Source organism: Orycteropus afer, unplaced genomic scaffold, assembly GCF_000298275.1.
Source record: "Orycteropus afer afer isolate SDZICR_OR568_19922 unplaced genomic scaffold, OryAfe1.0 scaffold00006, whole genome shotgun sequence".
Taxonomy (NCBI): Eukaryota; Metazoa; Chordata; class Mammalia; order Tubulidentata; family Orycteropodidae; genus Orycteropus; species Orycteropus afer.
In genome coordinates this window covers 29,822,904-29,834,929 of record NW_006921593.1, presented here as the reverse complement: position 1 = coordinate 29,834,929, position 12,026 = coordinate 29,822,904, and the positions used below count along the sequence as shown (strand labels likewise).

At 43.9% G+C, this 12,026-nt stretch overlaps 1 protein-coding gene across 1 annotated transcript in view; it reads right to left on the bottom strand.

The window, feature by feature from the left end:
- DNER (delta/notch like EGF repeat containing) overlaps nt 1-12,026 on the bottom strand; it is a 435,394-nt gene that overhangs the window by 53,018 nt on the left and 370,350 nt on the right. The window contains exon 9 of the mRNA XM_007942160.2: nt 9,240-9,362. Within this exon, the coding sequence (XP_007940351.2) occupies nt 9,240-9,362 (123 nt within the window). The remainder of the gene's footprint in view (nt 1-9,239; nt 9,363-12,026) is intronic.

The following is a 12,026-nucleotide window of genomic DNA, read 5'->3' as shown; positions in this document are numbered from 1 at the left end:
CACTTGCCTGCTAACCAGATGGCTGGCGGTTCAAACCCACCAGCCACTCCTCGGAAGGAAGGTTGGGCAATCCTACTTCCGTAGTGATACTGCCTCGGTAACCCAAGGAGGGGTCGCTATGAGTCGGGGCCGACTCGACGGCAAATAACAACAACAACAACATATGCGTAAGTACATATGTGTATGTGTCCATATATATTTATGTGTGTGCCCATGTATGTATATACAGGCATTCCCTGGGTTATGATCGAGAACCATTCCTGTGTCTTTAAAAATTTGTAGGTATGTCAGAACAGATACACACAGTTCTCATTTAGCCTCACTTCAGTGCTGGAGAAAGATGAGGCAGTCTACTTCCACAAAGATTCACAACCTCAGAAATGCTATGGAGCACGTCTACTCTGTCTTGTAGCTTCTCCATGAGTCAGAGTCAACTCCATGCTAATGGGTTTGGTTTGGATTTTGGTGCAAGAAAAGGCTCAAAGCCTCTTCAGTAATTTCAAAGCTGTGTGTGCAGCAAGTGACGGCGACTGTGATGAAGAATCTGAGTAGCAGTTGGTTCAATTGTTTCAAGGTGAGGGCAGATTTATGTAACATTAAGGGGCAAGTACAGGCTGTCCTTGAATCAAACGTTTTTAACCCGGGATTTACTGTACATGTGGTATGCATCTACTGACGTACATGGGTGTATGCATATACACATAAGTCCCCCAACACACACACAGGTTCTGTTTCTCTGGAGAACCCTGACTGATTTCCTACTGATTCTCAAGTAGAATACGCTTGAATGAAAGAGTAAAATGCAGACACACCTTTTCTGCCTCAAAGTGTTTATCTGCAAAGCAAACACACATATTTACAAGCTCCCAGGAGGCGATCGGTGTGAGTCATGCCGTGAAAAAGGCCTTTCAATTGTAATGGGAAATACAGCCAGGGCCAATGTTCAAAGATGTCTGAGAGCTGGAAAAAATCCACTGGACATGAAGTAAGAACGTTCAGGGATAATCTTCACTGGGTTTATGGGAATAGATTAGCCAGTCTATCCTGGATAATCAAATATAACCAATATATCAGCACACAAATGACCACATTTTCCAAACAAGGCTGAAAAGCACATCCCAGGCTAAATATTTGAGCCCCTTAATCTTAAAATCATAAGACAGAGTTGATGAAAACACCCACGATAATAAGCAATTTCAATCTGTTGGTTTTTTTTTTTTTTTTTTTCCTGGCAATGGCTTTATCCTTTGTTGTTTCTGTTTTTCAAAAGATAAAGTATTCAGTCACTTGAGCATCCATGGAGAGTTTCTGGCAGCACAAAGATCGCACAAAAGCTAATCTTCACAGAAACATGATTATATGATGCAAGATGGTCTCAAAAGTCCCCAGTGAGCACTTTGACTACTCACATTTCTATACTCTAAGCTCTGCTAATCCCTATAAAACAACATTTGTCATATCCTTCAGCTTGTCCATTACAGCTGAACAACTATGAGCCAGAAACCTTCATTACAGAGGACAGTTGAGCCAACAACTGACCGTTTTGTCTCTTCCACTCAAACCCTCCTTTCCAGGGGCCAGGGCTGCACTTTCCTATACCTCCTCCTATTCCCCAGGCATTTATACAACACTGGGTTGTAACCAGTTATAACGCCAGTCTTGGGCATTCTGCGTCCTCTGACAGGAACACCTTCCTTCACCAACCTGGTCTTTACCTGGCACATTATAACTCATCTGTGAAGTCCCAGCTCAAATGTCCTTCCTCTGGAAATGTAAGCCTAAACTCTCCCCAGGTAGAACTGCATTCTTCCGCCACGGTGCATGGAGAGCATGCTGGGACTCCCATCATTCTAGAGTTCCTTGTGTTCAATTCTATCTTATCTGTTCTCCTGCCTGATTCCTCTGTGAATCCCTGAAGTCCTGTAGAGAAAAGGCCATACTTAATGTGTGGAAGAAATTATGGATGTAAGAGTAGAGTCCTGTCCTTTCAGGAAGAGCAACAGCCAGTGTACTTTGGCTGCCATAGAGGTGAGACTGTCAGAGAAGTAAGGTGCCATTTCAGATCTGCCTCAAAACCTTATGTTGTCAGCGAAACCAGGTGGACACTTCAAAGTCAGTCTCCACACTGACTCATGGATCACCCATTGGCAAAAGGTGTAGCACGCACGAGTACAAAACCTGTGTTTAGTCTCAAGTAAAAATAAACTGTAGTTCAGTCAAAACTAATAAAAATTCATACTTTTCAAATTAAGGGATGGATAGGCGATGTTTCTGAAAAGATTTCCATTCCAACAGGGCTCTTTACAGAAGTTAATTGTAAAATTAAAATGAATGAAAATTCACAGGGATGTGCTAATTATAAATCTTTCTTGTCATCATGAATTAGTCATTAATTAATATTCCGAACACTGAAAATCAACATTTTAGGCAGGGCTTCAAACTGGTTCACTCTGGTTCAACACCCAGCCTGGAGTCTGCCTTTCCAACTCACATTCGTTCAATCAGAATCTACATTTTAACAAGATTCCGAGGTGATGCTCACTAATACCTAAGAATGACCCGGGGACCTATAAGGATCACCTGGTTGTCTGAGCCTGGGTTACTCAACTCAACAAGCAAGATGAACCCCTTCTGCCTCTCTTTGAACCCCTTCTCCCTTGTTCGCTCTCTCTCCACTTCCTCATCACTTTTAGTTAAAAATGCTTACCATCTATTGCCACTTTTCTAGGGGTTTCTTTCCTCTTTTTAACAGCCTTATTTAAAATGTAAACCTAAACATCTCTATAAGAGTACCAAAATTAAACGCTTTCCCTTCCTCCCGGGATGAGATCTTTAATGTCTTTATCTGCCTTCCTATCCTTTCCATCCTTTATCCCTCCAACTCATTGCTTTTGTTAAAATAATATGAATCTTTAATTCTAGTTTTTTAAGTTTTTCCTTAAGAGCAGATGCAGTGGAATACCCTAGGGTGATCTTGCCCCCACAACAAGTCACACCTTTGGGTAACCCCCCTCCAGTGTGAGCTTCTACCCAACAGAAAAGGAAAATGGTAAAGGAATTTTACAGGTGCAGTTAATGTCCCTCGTCTGTTGCTTCTGAGTGAAAGGGAGATTATTTTAGATGAGTGTGGTAGTTAAAGTTAAAGTTGTATGTCAACTTGGCTGGGCCTGGTTGAGTGGCTGGGCAGCGGGTGGTAGTTATTCCCCATGATGAGACTGACAATCACCTCCATGGTGGGATCTACCACAAGCAGCTGAGTAGCTGCTTTCCGTCTGTGGTCTGCTTCCCGTATATAAGCAGCAGCTTTGGGAAAGGTCTCTAGCTTATGGCCTGCATGTAGCCATATTGTTGTTTGGCAGCTTGCCATGCTCTGCCAACCTTGGGACTTACAACGGACTTGAATTAATGGCCTGCCATGTGGTTTGGTAACATCAGGATTGTGCTTTTTTATTTGTCAACCTTGGGCTTGTTAGCCTCAGCAGCCAGCAGCTGCCTGAGTGAAGAAACACCTCTAGCTTCAGTGGGCCAGGAGCTGGAGGCAGAGCTGAAACCCAACCAAGGCTGAGGGGCTTTCACCCGGCCCCTAGAGCCTGGCACTTTGAACTTGGACTTAAAGCCTCCAAACTGTGAGAGAATAAACTCCTATTTGTTAAGGCCATCCCGTTTGTGGTATATTCCTGTCAGAGTGGCACTCGGCAACCAGGACAGTGAGTCTGACCTAATCTGATGAGCTCTCTAATTGGATCCAGACAAATGTTTCCTAAAGCTAAAGCCGTGAAGCAGCAGAGGCTCTTTCCTGTAATGCTGGCTTTGAAGAAGCAAGCACCCATGAATTCTACAGCCTCAAGGAAAGGAATTTTGTCAGCAAACTGAGAGAACTTGGAGTACACCCTTCTCTAATCAAGGTGAGATTACACCGTCCAGATGAGAACACAGCCCAGCCAACACCTAGATTTCAGTCTCATGAGACCCTGAGCAGTGAACCCAGTGAGGCAGTGCTTGACCTTCTTCCCTACAGAAATTGTGAGACAATAAATATTCCTGTTTTAAGCCACCATGGTTATTGTTGGGTACCATGGAGTTGGCTCTGACTCACAGCAACCCCACGGACAATAGAACGAAACACTACCTGGTCCTGCCCCAGCCTCACAATCCGTGCTGTGCTTGAGCCCATCATTGCAGCCACTGTGTCAATCCATCTTATTGATAGTCTTCCCCTTTCTCACTGACCCTCTAGACTGTGTTAACTTGTTACACATTAATAGATAACTAACACAGCAAATACGCCTACTTTGTTTCAAGAGATTTTTCTTCATCATTAAATTGCCCATCACAATCACATGAAACTCATCCAGTTAGGTGTAACCCAGATTTAAAGACGTCTGCTCAACCCTTGATGTTAATATCAAGCCGTGATAGTTCCAATTGCCTTGTATGCATGTGAGAGCTGGACAATGAATAAGGAAGACTGAAGAAGAGTTGATGCCTTTGAGCTGTGGTGCTGGCGGAGAATGCTGAAAGTACCATGGACTGCTAAAAGAACTAACAGATCTGTCCTGGAGGAAGTGCATCCGAAATGCTCCTTGGAAGTGAGAATGGCCAGACTTTGTCTCACCTACTCTGGTCATGCTGTCAGAAGGGACCATTCCCTGGAGAAGGATGTCATGCTTGGTAGGGTGGAGGGTCGACGAAAGAGGGGGAGGCCTTCAAGGAGATGGATTGACACGGTGGCTACAATGATGGCCTCAAGTATAGCAGGGATCATGGAGCTGGCGCGGGATCAGGCAGTGTTTTGTTCTGCTGTGCATGGGGTCGCTATGAATCGGAAATGACTCAACGGCACCTAACAACAACAACAAAGCTCAACCCTTTCCCCTGCTCTCCATCTCCCCTATCTGGGTATCTTTGTTCTTAGTTCCTATTTGATAGGAGTATTTTTCTACATAATTTTCTCAGGGAAAGTATATATGTGGCATATTTTCTATATCCTTGAATGTAGAGAGGCGATCCCTTAAATCACAGTTCTTTTTGTTAAAAAGCTGAAGCACTGTTCCACTGCTGTTCAGCATCCATTTCAGCAGAAGTGTAGAACAAAGCCCATTTCTTTCTTTCCTTGGTACTAACATGTACCTCCTGTGAAGGACAATGGAAATAAAATTCTTTTTATTGTTGGATATTGGAAATTTGACCAGGAAATCTCAAGTTGTGCGTCATCCCCCTTCATTAACCCTCGGACACTCCCTAAGTCCATTCCATTTGAAAACGTAAGTCTTTCTTCAGCTCACAAAGTCATCCTGGTAAGTTATTGGTTCTTGTTTCCTTCCCATGTGCTCCTTCTCCTGGGGCACCATCCTTCACACAGACTGCTCACTTGCTCTCTTCTCCACATCCCCTATCTTTTCACTCGACGTTTCCACTTCCTCATATTTTACTTCCATCAGGAAAGAGTCCCTCTTTTGATTGTCCAGATCCAAATTCAACTTTATGTGGTTTATATACATTACGTTTTTTCACTTCCTCACTTGAATTTTTAGAGTTGGTGGCCATGGTTGTAATTCTGTTTTTATTTCCGGAATGTTATTTTCCCTTGTTGAGTTGCTGGTACAGTCTCCCTACTGGGCAGGCTGAATGGTGGCATTCTCAGGCAGAGAACACTGGGGAGTCTTCTACAGTGCTAAACAGACCACCCAACCGGGCCTTGTCTACTAAGGCATGGGATAGAGACCTCCCCGTATGAGGTTCTCCATGTAGGAGCAAGAGAGTGCATCCTCTCCCAGCCACACACAAGAGAAAAGACCAGCTCAACTCAACTGTGGAAGCAGTCACTATTCATGAGACCAGTAGATCCCTCTGTCTCCTAAGACCACATGCAACACACTCACAGCACGTACTTCCTCGCCATAAATTGAGGAGTCCTTTGGGCTCACCTGGTCATTGATTCCTCAGTTCTTCCCTGAGCCTCCATCCTCTATCTCTGCTGTAAACAAAGCTTCATAGAACCTGTACCCTTTTCTTGAGAACCCTAAGCTTCACATGTGTTTAAGATCCCCTCCAGGAACATCAACCTTCTTTGAATCACTCCAGTAGAGAGTCAGGAGGGATCACAAATCTTGAATGTAGCCTTGAGCTGCCATCACCCTATTGTTGTTGTTGTTGTTGTGTGCCGTCAAGTCAGACCTGACTCATAGTGACCCCTCCTTGTGTTTCCAAGGCAGTACCACTACAGAAGTATATTGCCCAACCTTCCTTCTAAGGAGTGGCTTGTGGGTTTGAAATGCCAGCCTTCTGGTTAACAGTCAAGTGCCTTAGGCACTACACTACCAGAGATCCTGCCATCACCCTAGAATCTTCAATTTCTTAGAGTAAAAGATACATGAGCATATTTACAGGGGGTAGGAAGGAACCAGGGAGAGAGGAAGTGGTGGAGGATAGGCAGAGAGGAAGGTGACTGGTGAAGAAAGGATTCAGAAAGAGAAAATCCACTTGCTGTCAAGATTCCACCTCTGACCTCATGTGTGTCAGAGTAGAACTGCACTCCAGGGTTTTCAATGGCTGATTTTTTGGAAGGAGATCCCAAGTCTTTCTTCCAAGGTGCCTCTGAGTAGACTGGAAGCACCAGCCTTTCAGTTAGCAGCTGAGCACATTAACCATTTGCACCACATAAGGACTTCCTCAGATGGATAGGAGGGGTGGACTTTAGAGCACGCATGGAAGGATGTACCTTGAGCTGGATAAGAACATCATCAGCTAGTATGGAAGGAGATAAAGTTCTCATGGTTGAGGTTGCAGATAAGCTTGTAAGGCAGGGTTTCTCAAAGTGTGGTTCAGCATTTCCATTAGGTGGATACACTCCTTGGAGAGAATAATCATGGGAGAATAGAAGGGCTGTGTATACAGAGGGAGACAGCTCAGGGGGTAGGACTGCATGGGAGGGAAGGACACAGGAAAGAGGCAACTATGGGGAGGAAGTGGGAGGGGAGCTGTTGCATTGTGGGAAATTGTAGTCAATGTCATGAGACAAAGTGTATGTGAGCTGCTCCCTATATGGAAAATGAATTTGCTCTATAAACTTTCACCTAAATCACAATAAAATTTAAAAAAAAAAAAAAAAAAGTGTGGTTCAGAGGCTGGCATATGACAATCACCAGAGAAACCAAAAAACCAAACCAAACTCACTGCCATTGAGTCAATTCCAACTCATAGCAACCCCCACTGGATTCCCAAGGCTGTAAATCTATGGAAGTAGACTGCCTCATCTTTCTCTTGCAGAGCAGCTGGTGGATTTGAACAGCCAGCCTTCTGGTTACAAGTCAAATGCCTTACCCACTACACTACCAGAGCTCCTTTAAACTCTTGGGCCTCACCCAAAACCTACTGAATGAGAAACTCTAGCATGGGCCCAGCAATCTGTCTCCACAAGCCCAGCAGCAGATTCTGATGCTGTCAAGTTTGAGAACCACTTCCATAGGGTATGGGAAATTAGATAAATTTTAACAAGTTCACAAATGATAACCTCTTTTTCCCTATGAAACTGGGGGTAAAGCCAGTTATGAGTGGTTCAGAATGAGGCTTGGGCACTGTGGCAAAATTTTAGAATATCCATTGACAGGAATGGAAGAAGGAGGTTAAAAAAAAACAAAAAACGCTAGGATGAGAATCTATGAATCTGTGAAGACGAGAGTGGGCCATCTTATGCAATTGTATTTTTTTATTTCTTACCTACATCCTCACGAGTAAAGGTTCAAGGGCAGAAAAGTAAGGGACATCGTGAGAACACACTGGATTAATGATTTGTTTCATTTATAAACATGGCGTTCACTTCCTAAAATTCTATCCTAAACAAAACAATTCTGGAATTTTTGATGTTTGAGCACATTCACCAGTACTCACTCTGTCATGAAGAATCTCAAAATCTCTATAAGCATCACTTTCCTCACAGAGAAAATGAAGGGCAGCCAGTTTAAGTGGTTTAGTCAGGCTCAACAGGAAGCTACAGGCCCAATTAAGCCTCCTGAGTCCTTGCTCCTCTGTGCTGCTTTCCAGAATGGAGCTGCCCCCGTTTTCTCGATGTTCTGGTAAACCTAGAACTGGAAAGCCACGTGGGTGAAATCAGCATACATGTACTTCTAAAAGTTGGGAGAGTCTGGCTATAAATGGGCAACACACTCAGAGAGAAGCATCAGAGCCTCTGACCATAAAGCAAAGACTTGGCCTGACTGCAGCTATTCCCTTCAAGGGCCTGAGCAAATCCATCAGTATGGCTGACAAGTCCTGAAACTCACCAGCAAATCCCTCAACAAAGGTGAGCCCATTCAAAGAGAAGCAATGGGGCTTGCATCACAAGCTCACCAGGCAAATGGGCGTGTTTGGAAAGTGGCTGGTGTTAGGACACGTAAGCAGTGAGAGGAGCCAGCAGTGAAGTGAAATGGTTATAAATGGAGCCCACAGAAGCATCAGACAAAATCTCAACCCAGGCCTGAAGCGAACAGCTTAGTGACAATGTGCTCCACAGCTGATAAACAGTCTAGCCTGGCAAGGGGCAGTCTGAGGACGCCTGGGCTTAAAGTGAGGTCACCCCATCCACAAATCACGGCTAGAGTCCATTGGAGAGACAGAGTGAAAGGGCTTTGGGCAGGATGCTGGCAGGGTCCGAGAGGGATAATGTTACCAGCCACCTCGTGGGGATGTTGCAAGGATTACTGGATTAATCAATGCACCTAAGGACTTAGAGCAGGGCTGGCACGGTATGAATGCTCCATCAACATCGGTTGTTTTTCCAGAGTGACATTGATACATGTCCACTCAAGTGAACTAACATCTCCCTCCCAACTGACTCACTCAATGGGAATGAATTCATCTGCCAGTTCGTGAGAGTACACCTGCCTCCTCAACCAAAAACATAGCGTTACATCTGTGCAGCACGAGTGCCACAGAGCAGCCTGCTTTCCTCTTCCAGGCTTATCTGACCAGTGCCAGGCAGCCCACTTCATAATACTTTTCACACATTCTGCAGAGTCGTCTGATAGAAGGAGAGAGCAGGAGAGAGAACTCGGTTCTTCAGCAGGAAACCAGAGGCTGGCGAATTGTTCCATTTGACCTTATAAATCATCCCCCGTCAATGCTGGATTTTAGTCTAAACAAGTTCACGCTCCAGTAAGAGTTGGATGCATTTAGATGGAGAAATGGATGACGTCATCTGAAGCCATTCTGGCTCAAGAGTCCGAGTGGCCCTCACTCACCTTTATACTCTGGCAGGCACACACACTTGTAGCCATTCACAAGGTCCCTGCAGGTGGCGGCGTTCAGACAGGGGGCTGAGAGGCATTCATTATACTCCTCCTCACAGTAGAGGCCGTGGTAACCTGAGGGACAGAAAGACCTGTTATGAGACAAGTCCTCTCCAAAACTCCCACTGGACTGGCCTACAAGGAAGGCCGTGGTTGACTGTTACTGTCGAATTGATTCCGACTCACGGTGATCCCCTGTGTTCAGAGTAGAAATGCTCAATAGGGTTTTCAAAGCTGTGACCTTTTGGAAGCTAGTTCCTCTAAGTGCATTTGAACTCTCAACCTTTTGGCTAGCAGTAGAGTGCTTTAGCCAAATGAATCGGAAAGCATGGCACAGAAAGATGGGATCTTGGTGTATAACTGAAATGTGTATCTTGGTATGGTTATAAAGAAAGAAGGGGTCCTGCTAACAGTGGTTAATGCACTCAACTGCTAACTAAAAGGTTGGCAGTTAAAATCCACCAACCACAGTGAGAAAGAAAGATGTGGCAGTCTGTTTCCATAAAGATGGCAGGCTTAGAAACCCTTTGGGGCAGTTCCACTCTGCCGTACAGGGTTGCTATGAATTAGAATAGATACGATAATGGGTTGATGAGTCAACAGTACTAGTGACCAGTGACCCAGGGAATCGGATTACTGAGCACGTCTGCTGTGGCCATAGGAGATGGTGACAGTAGTAGAGAATATGGTGTGGGGTTAACAGGTCTATTCAAGAATGTGGACCATCCTTTTCTTCCATGTCAACCAGAAAAACACATTTAACTAAAACCCACTACCACTGAGTGAATTCTAACTCACAGCCACCCTATAGGACAGAGCAGAACTGCTAAGCCAGTTTCCAAGACTGTAAATCTTTACAGAAGCAGACTGCCTCATCTTTCTCTCGGGGAGCAGCTAGTGGGTTTGAACTGCTGAACTTTTGGTTAGCAGCCAAATGCTTTACCACTATACCACCAGTGAGGCTCTAACTGACATTCCCAATGAAAGAGTTTTTCAATTTATTTTAAAGTATGACTATTTGAATTATAATGTTTTAAGTTGTATATATATATTTTTAATTATTAAAGATATAATAATAATAATAATAATGAAAAAGAAACTGATGATTTCCCAACAGAGACAGCACTTCCTTTCCTATTTGCAAAACAGGTGTTTGCTTCTAAAGAACAAGACAACATTCCTTGCAATTCCCTTAAAATGTTATGTTGTTTTTAACTTCCAAAAACACATGTGACTGCCAATACACAGTGAAACTGAGCCATTTTTGCCTGGCCCTGTCCAAACAACGAGAAACATGTGAGTGTTTTCGAAACTCACCCTGCCTGGGTTAGTTCTGAGTTCAGATAAGCAGGAAAAAATAAACCTTTGCCCAAGCAAGGACTAGAACTGTTAGATTTTCTCCGGTCTTTCCTGCTCACGGCCAAATACAGAAAAGTACCATTAGCACGTTCTAATGCATTGCACTGTTTTTTTTGTACCCACCCCAACAGTAGGCTAAGCTCACATCTGAATTATTCACAGGGCACTTTCCAAGTGTACTGCCGTTTCAGTTAGTTTTTGAAATGCTTTCTAAATTTAGGCAGTGGTAATGGCTCCTTAAGGAGACCTGGTGACACAATGCTTAATCACTCAGCTACTAACCAAGAGGTTGGTGGTTTGAATCCACCCAACATCTCCACAGGGGAAAGACCTGGAAATCTGCTTCTGTAATGATACGACCAAGAAAACCCTATCGGTCAGTTCTACACTTTCACATGGTGTTACCAGGAGTCGGAATCAACTCGCAGCATCTAACAACAACAATGGTCCCTTTGAGGAGACCTCGACCTAGCTGAGACAATAAGATGTCATGGCTTTCCAGTCTTTTATCTTACCCTACTTTTGTCATTTGGGGAAAATGTTTTCTATTACATCTTTATTATTTCACCTGGCAGCGATTTCAGCCCCCAGGGGACATCTGGCAATGTGTGGGGACATTTTTCGTCATCACAAGTGGGGATGGAGGTGCTACCTGCATCAAATGGGTAGAGGCCAGGGATGAGGCTAAACATCCTACAATACACAAGACAGCCTTTCCACAATAAAGAACTGTCCAGGTCAAGATGTCCATAGAGATGAGATCCAAAAAATTCTTGCTCTAGGTCAGGGGTCAGCAAACAATGGCCCATAGTTCAAATTCATCCCACTACCTGTTTTTGTAAATTAAGTTGTACTAGAACACAGCCTAGCACATCCATTTACATACCACTTATGACTGTTTGCACTGCCATGACAGCATTGAGTAGTGGACACAGAGACTTCCATAGCCTGCAAAGCCTAGAATGTTTACTACCCGATCCTTCAGGGGGAAAAGTTTGCTGACTCCTAATCCAGAAGATTTCTCTTTTCACAAGCATCAAGTGTCCTTTGGCTTCTCCTAACAATAAGGCCATATTATTGTCCACGTGAGGCAATGAACAGAAGGGACATCTTTTCAGTTCTATTTGTTCTCCAAGCATATCTTTACAAAAGATATCAACTGGGAAGGAAAATGTAGAAACCTGGAAGCATCTATGACCTCTGAACTGCAGTGTTATTTACATAGGCAAAAACCAAAAGCAAATTCCCTGAAATCATCCATTACGTAAATCTAGATTACAGTAATGGATGTATTATGAATACAGGATCATTATCTTCTTCCCCTAAGAACATGGAAATCAAACAAGGAAGTTATTCTACAGAGATAATGAAGCCGGTGAT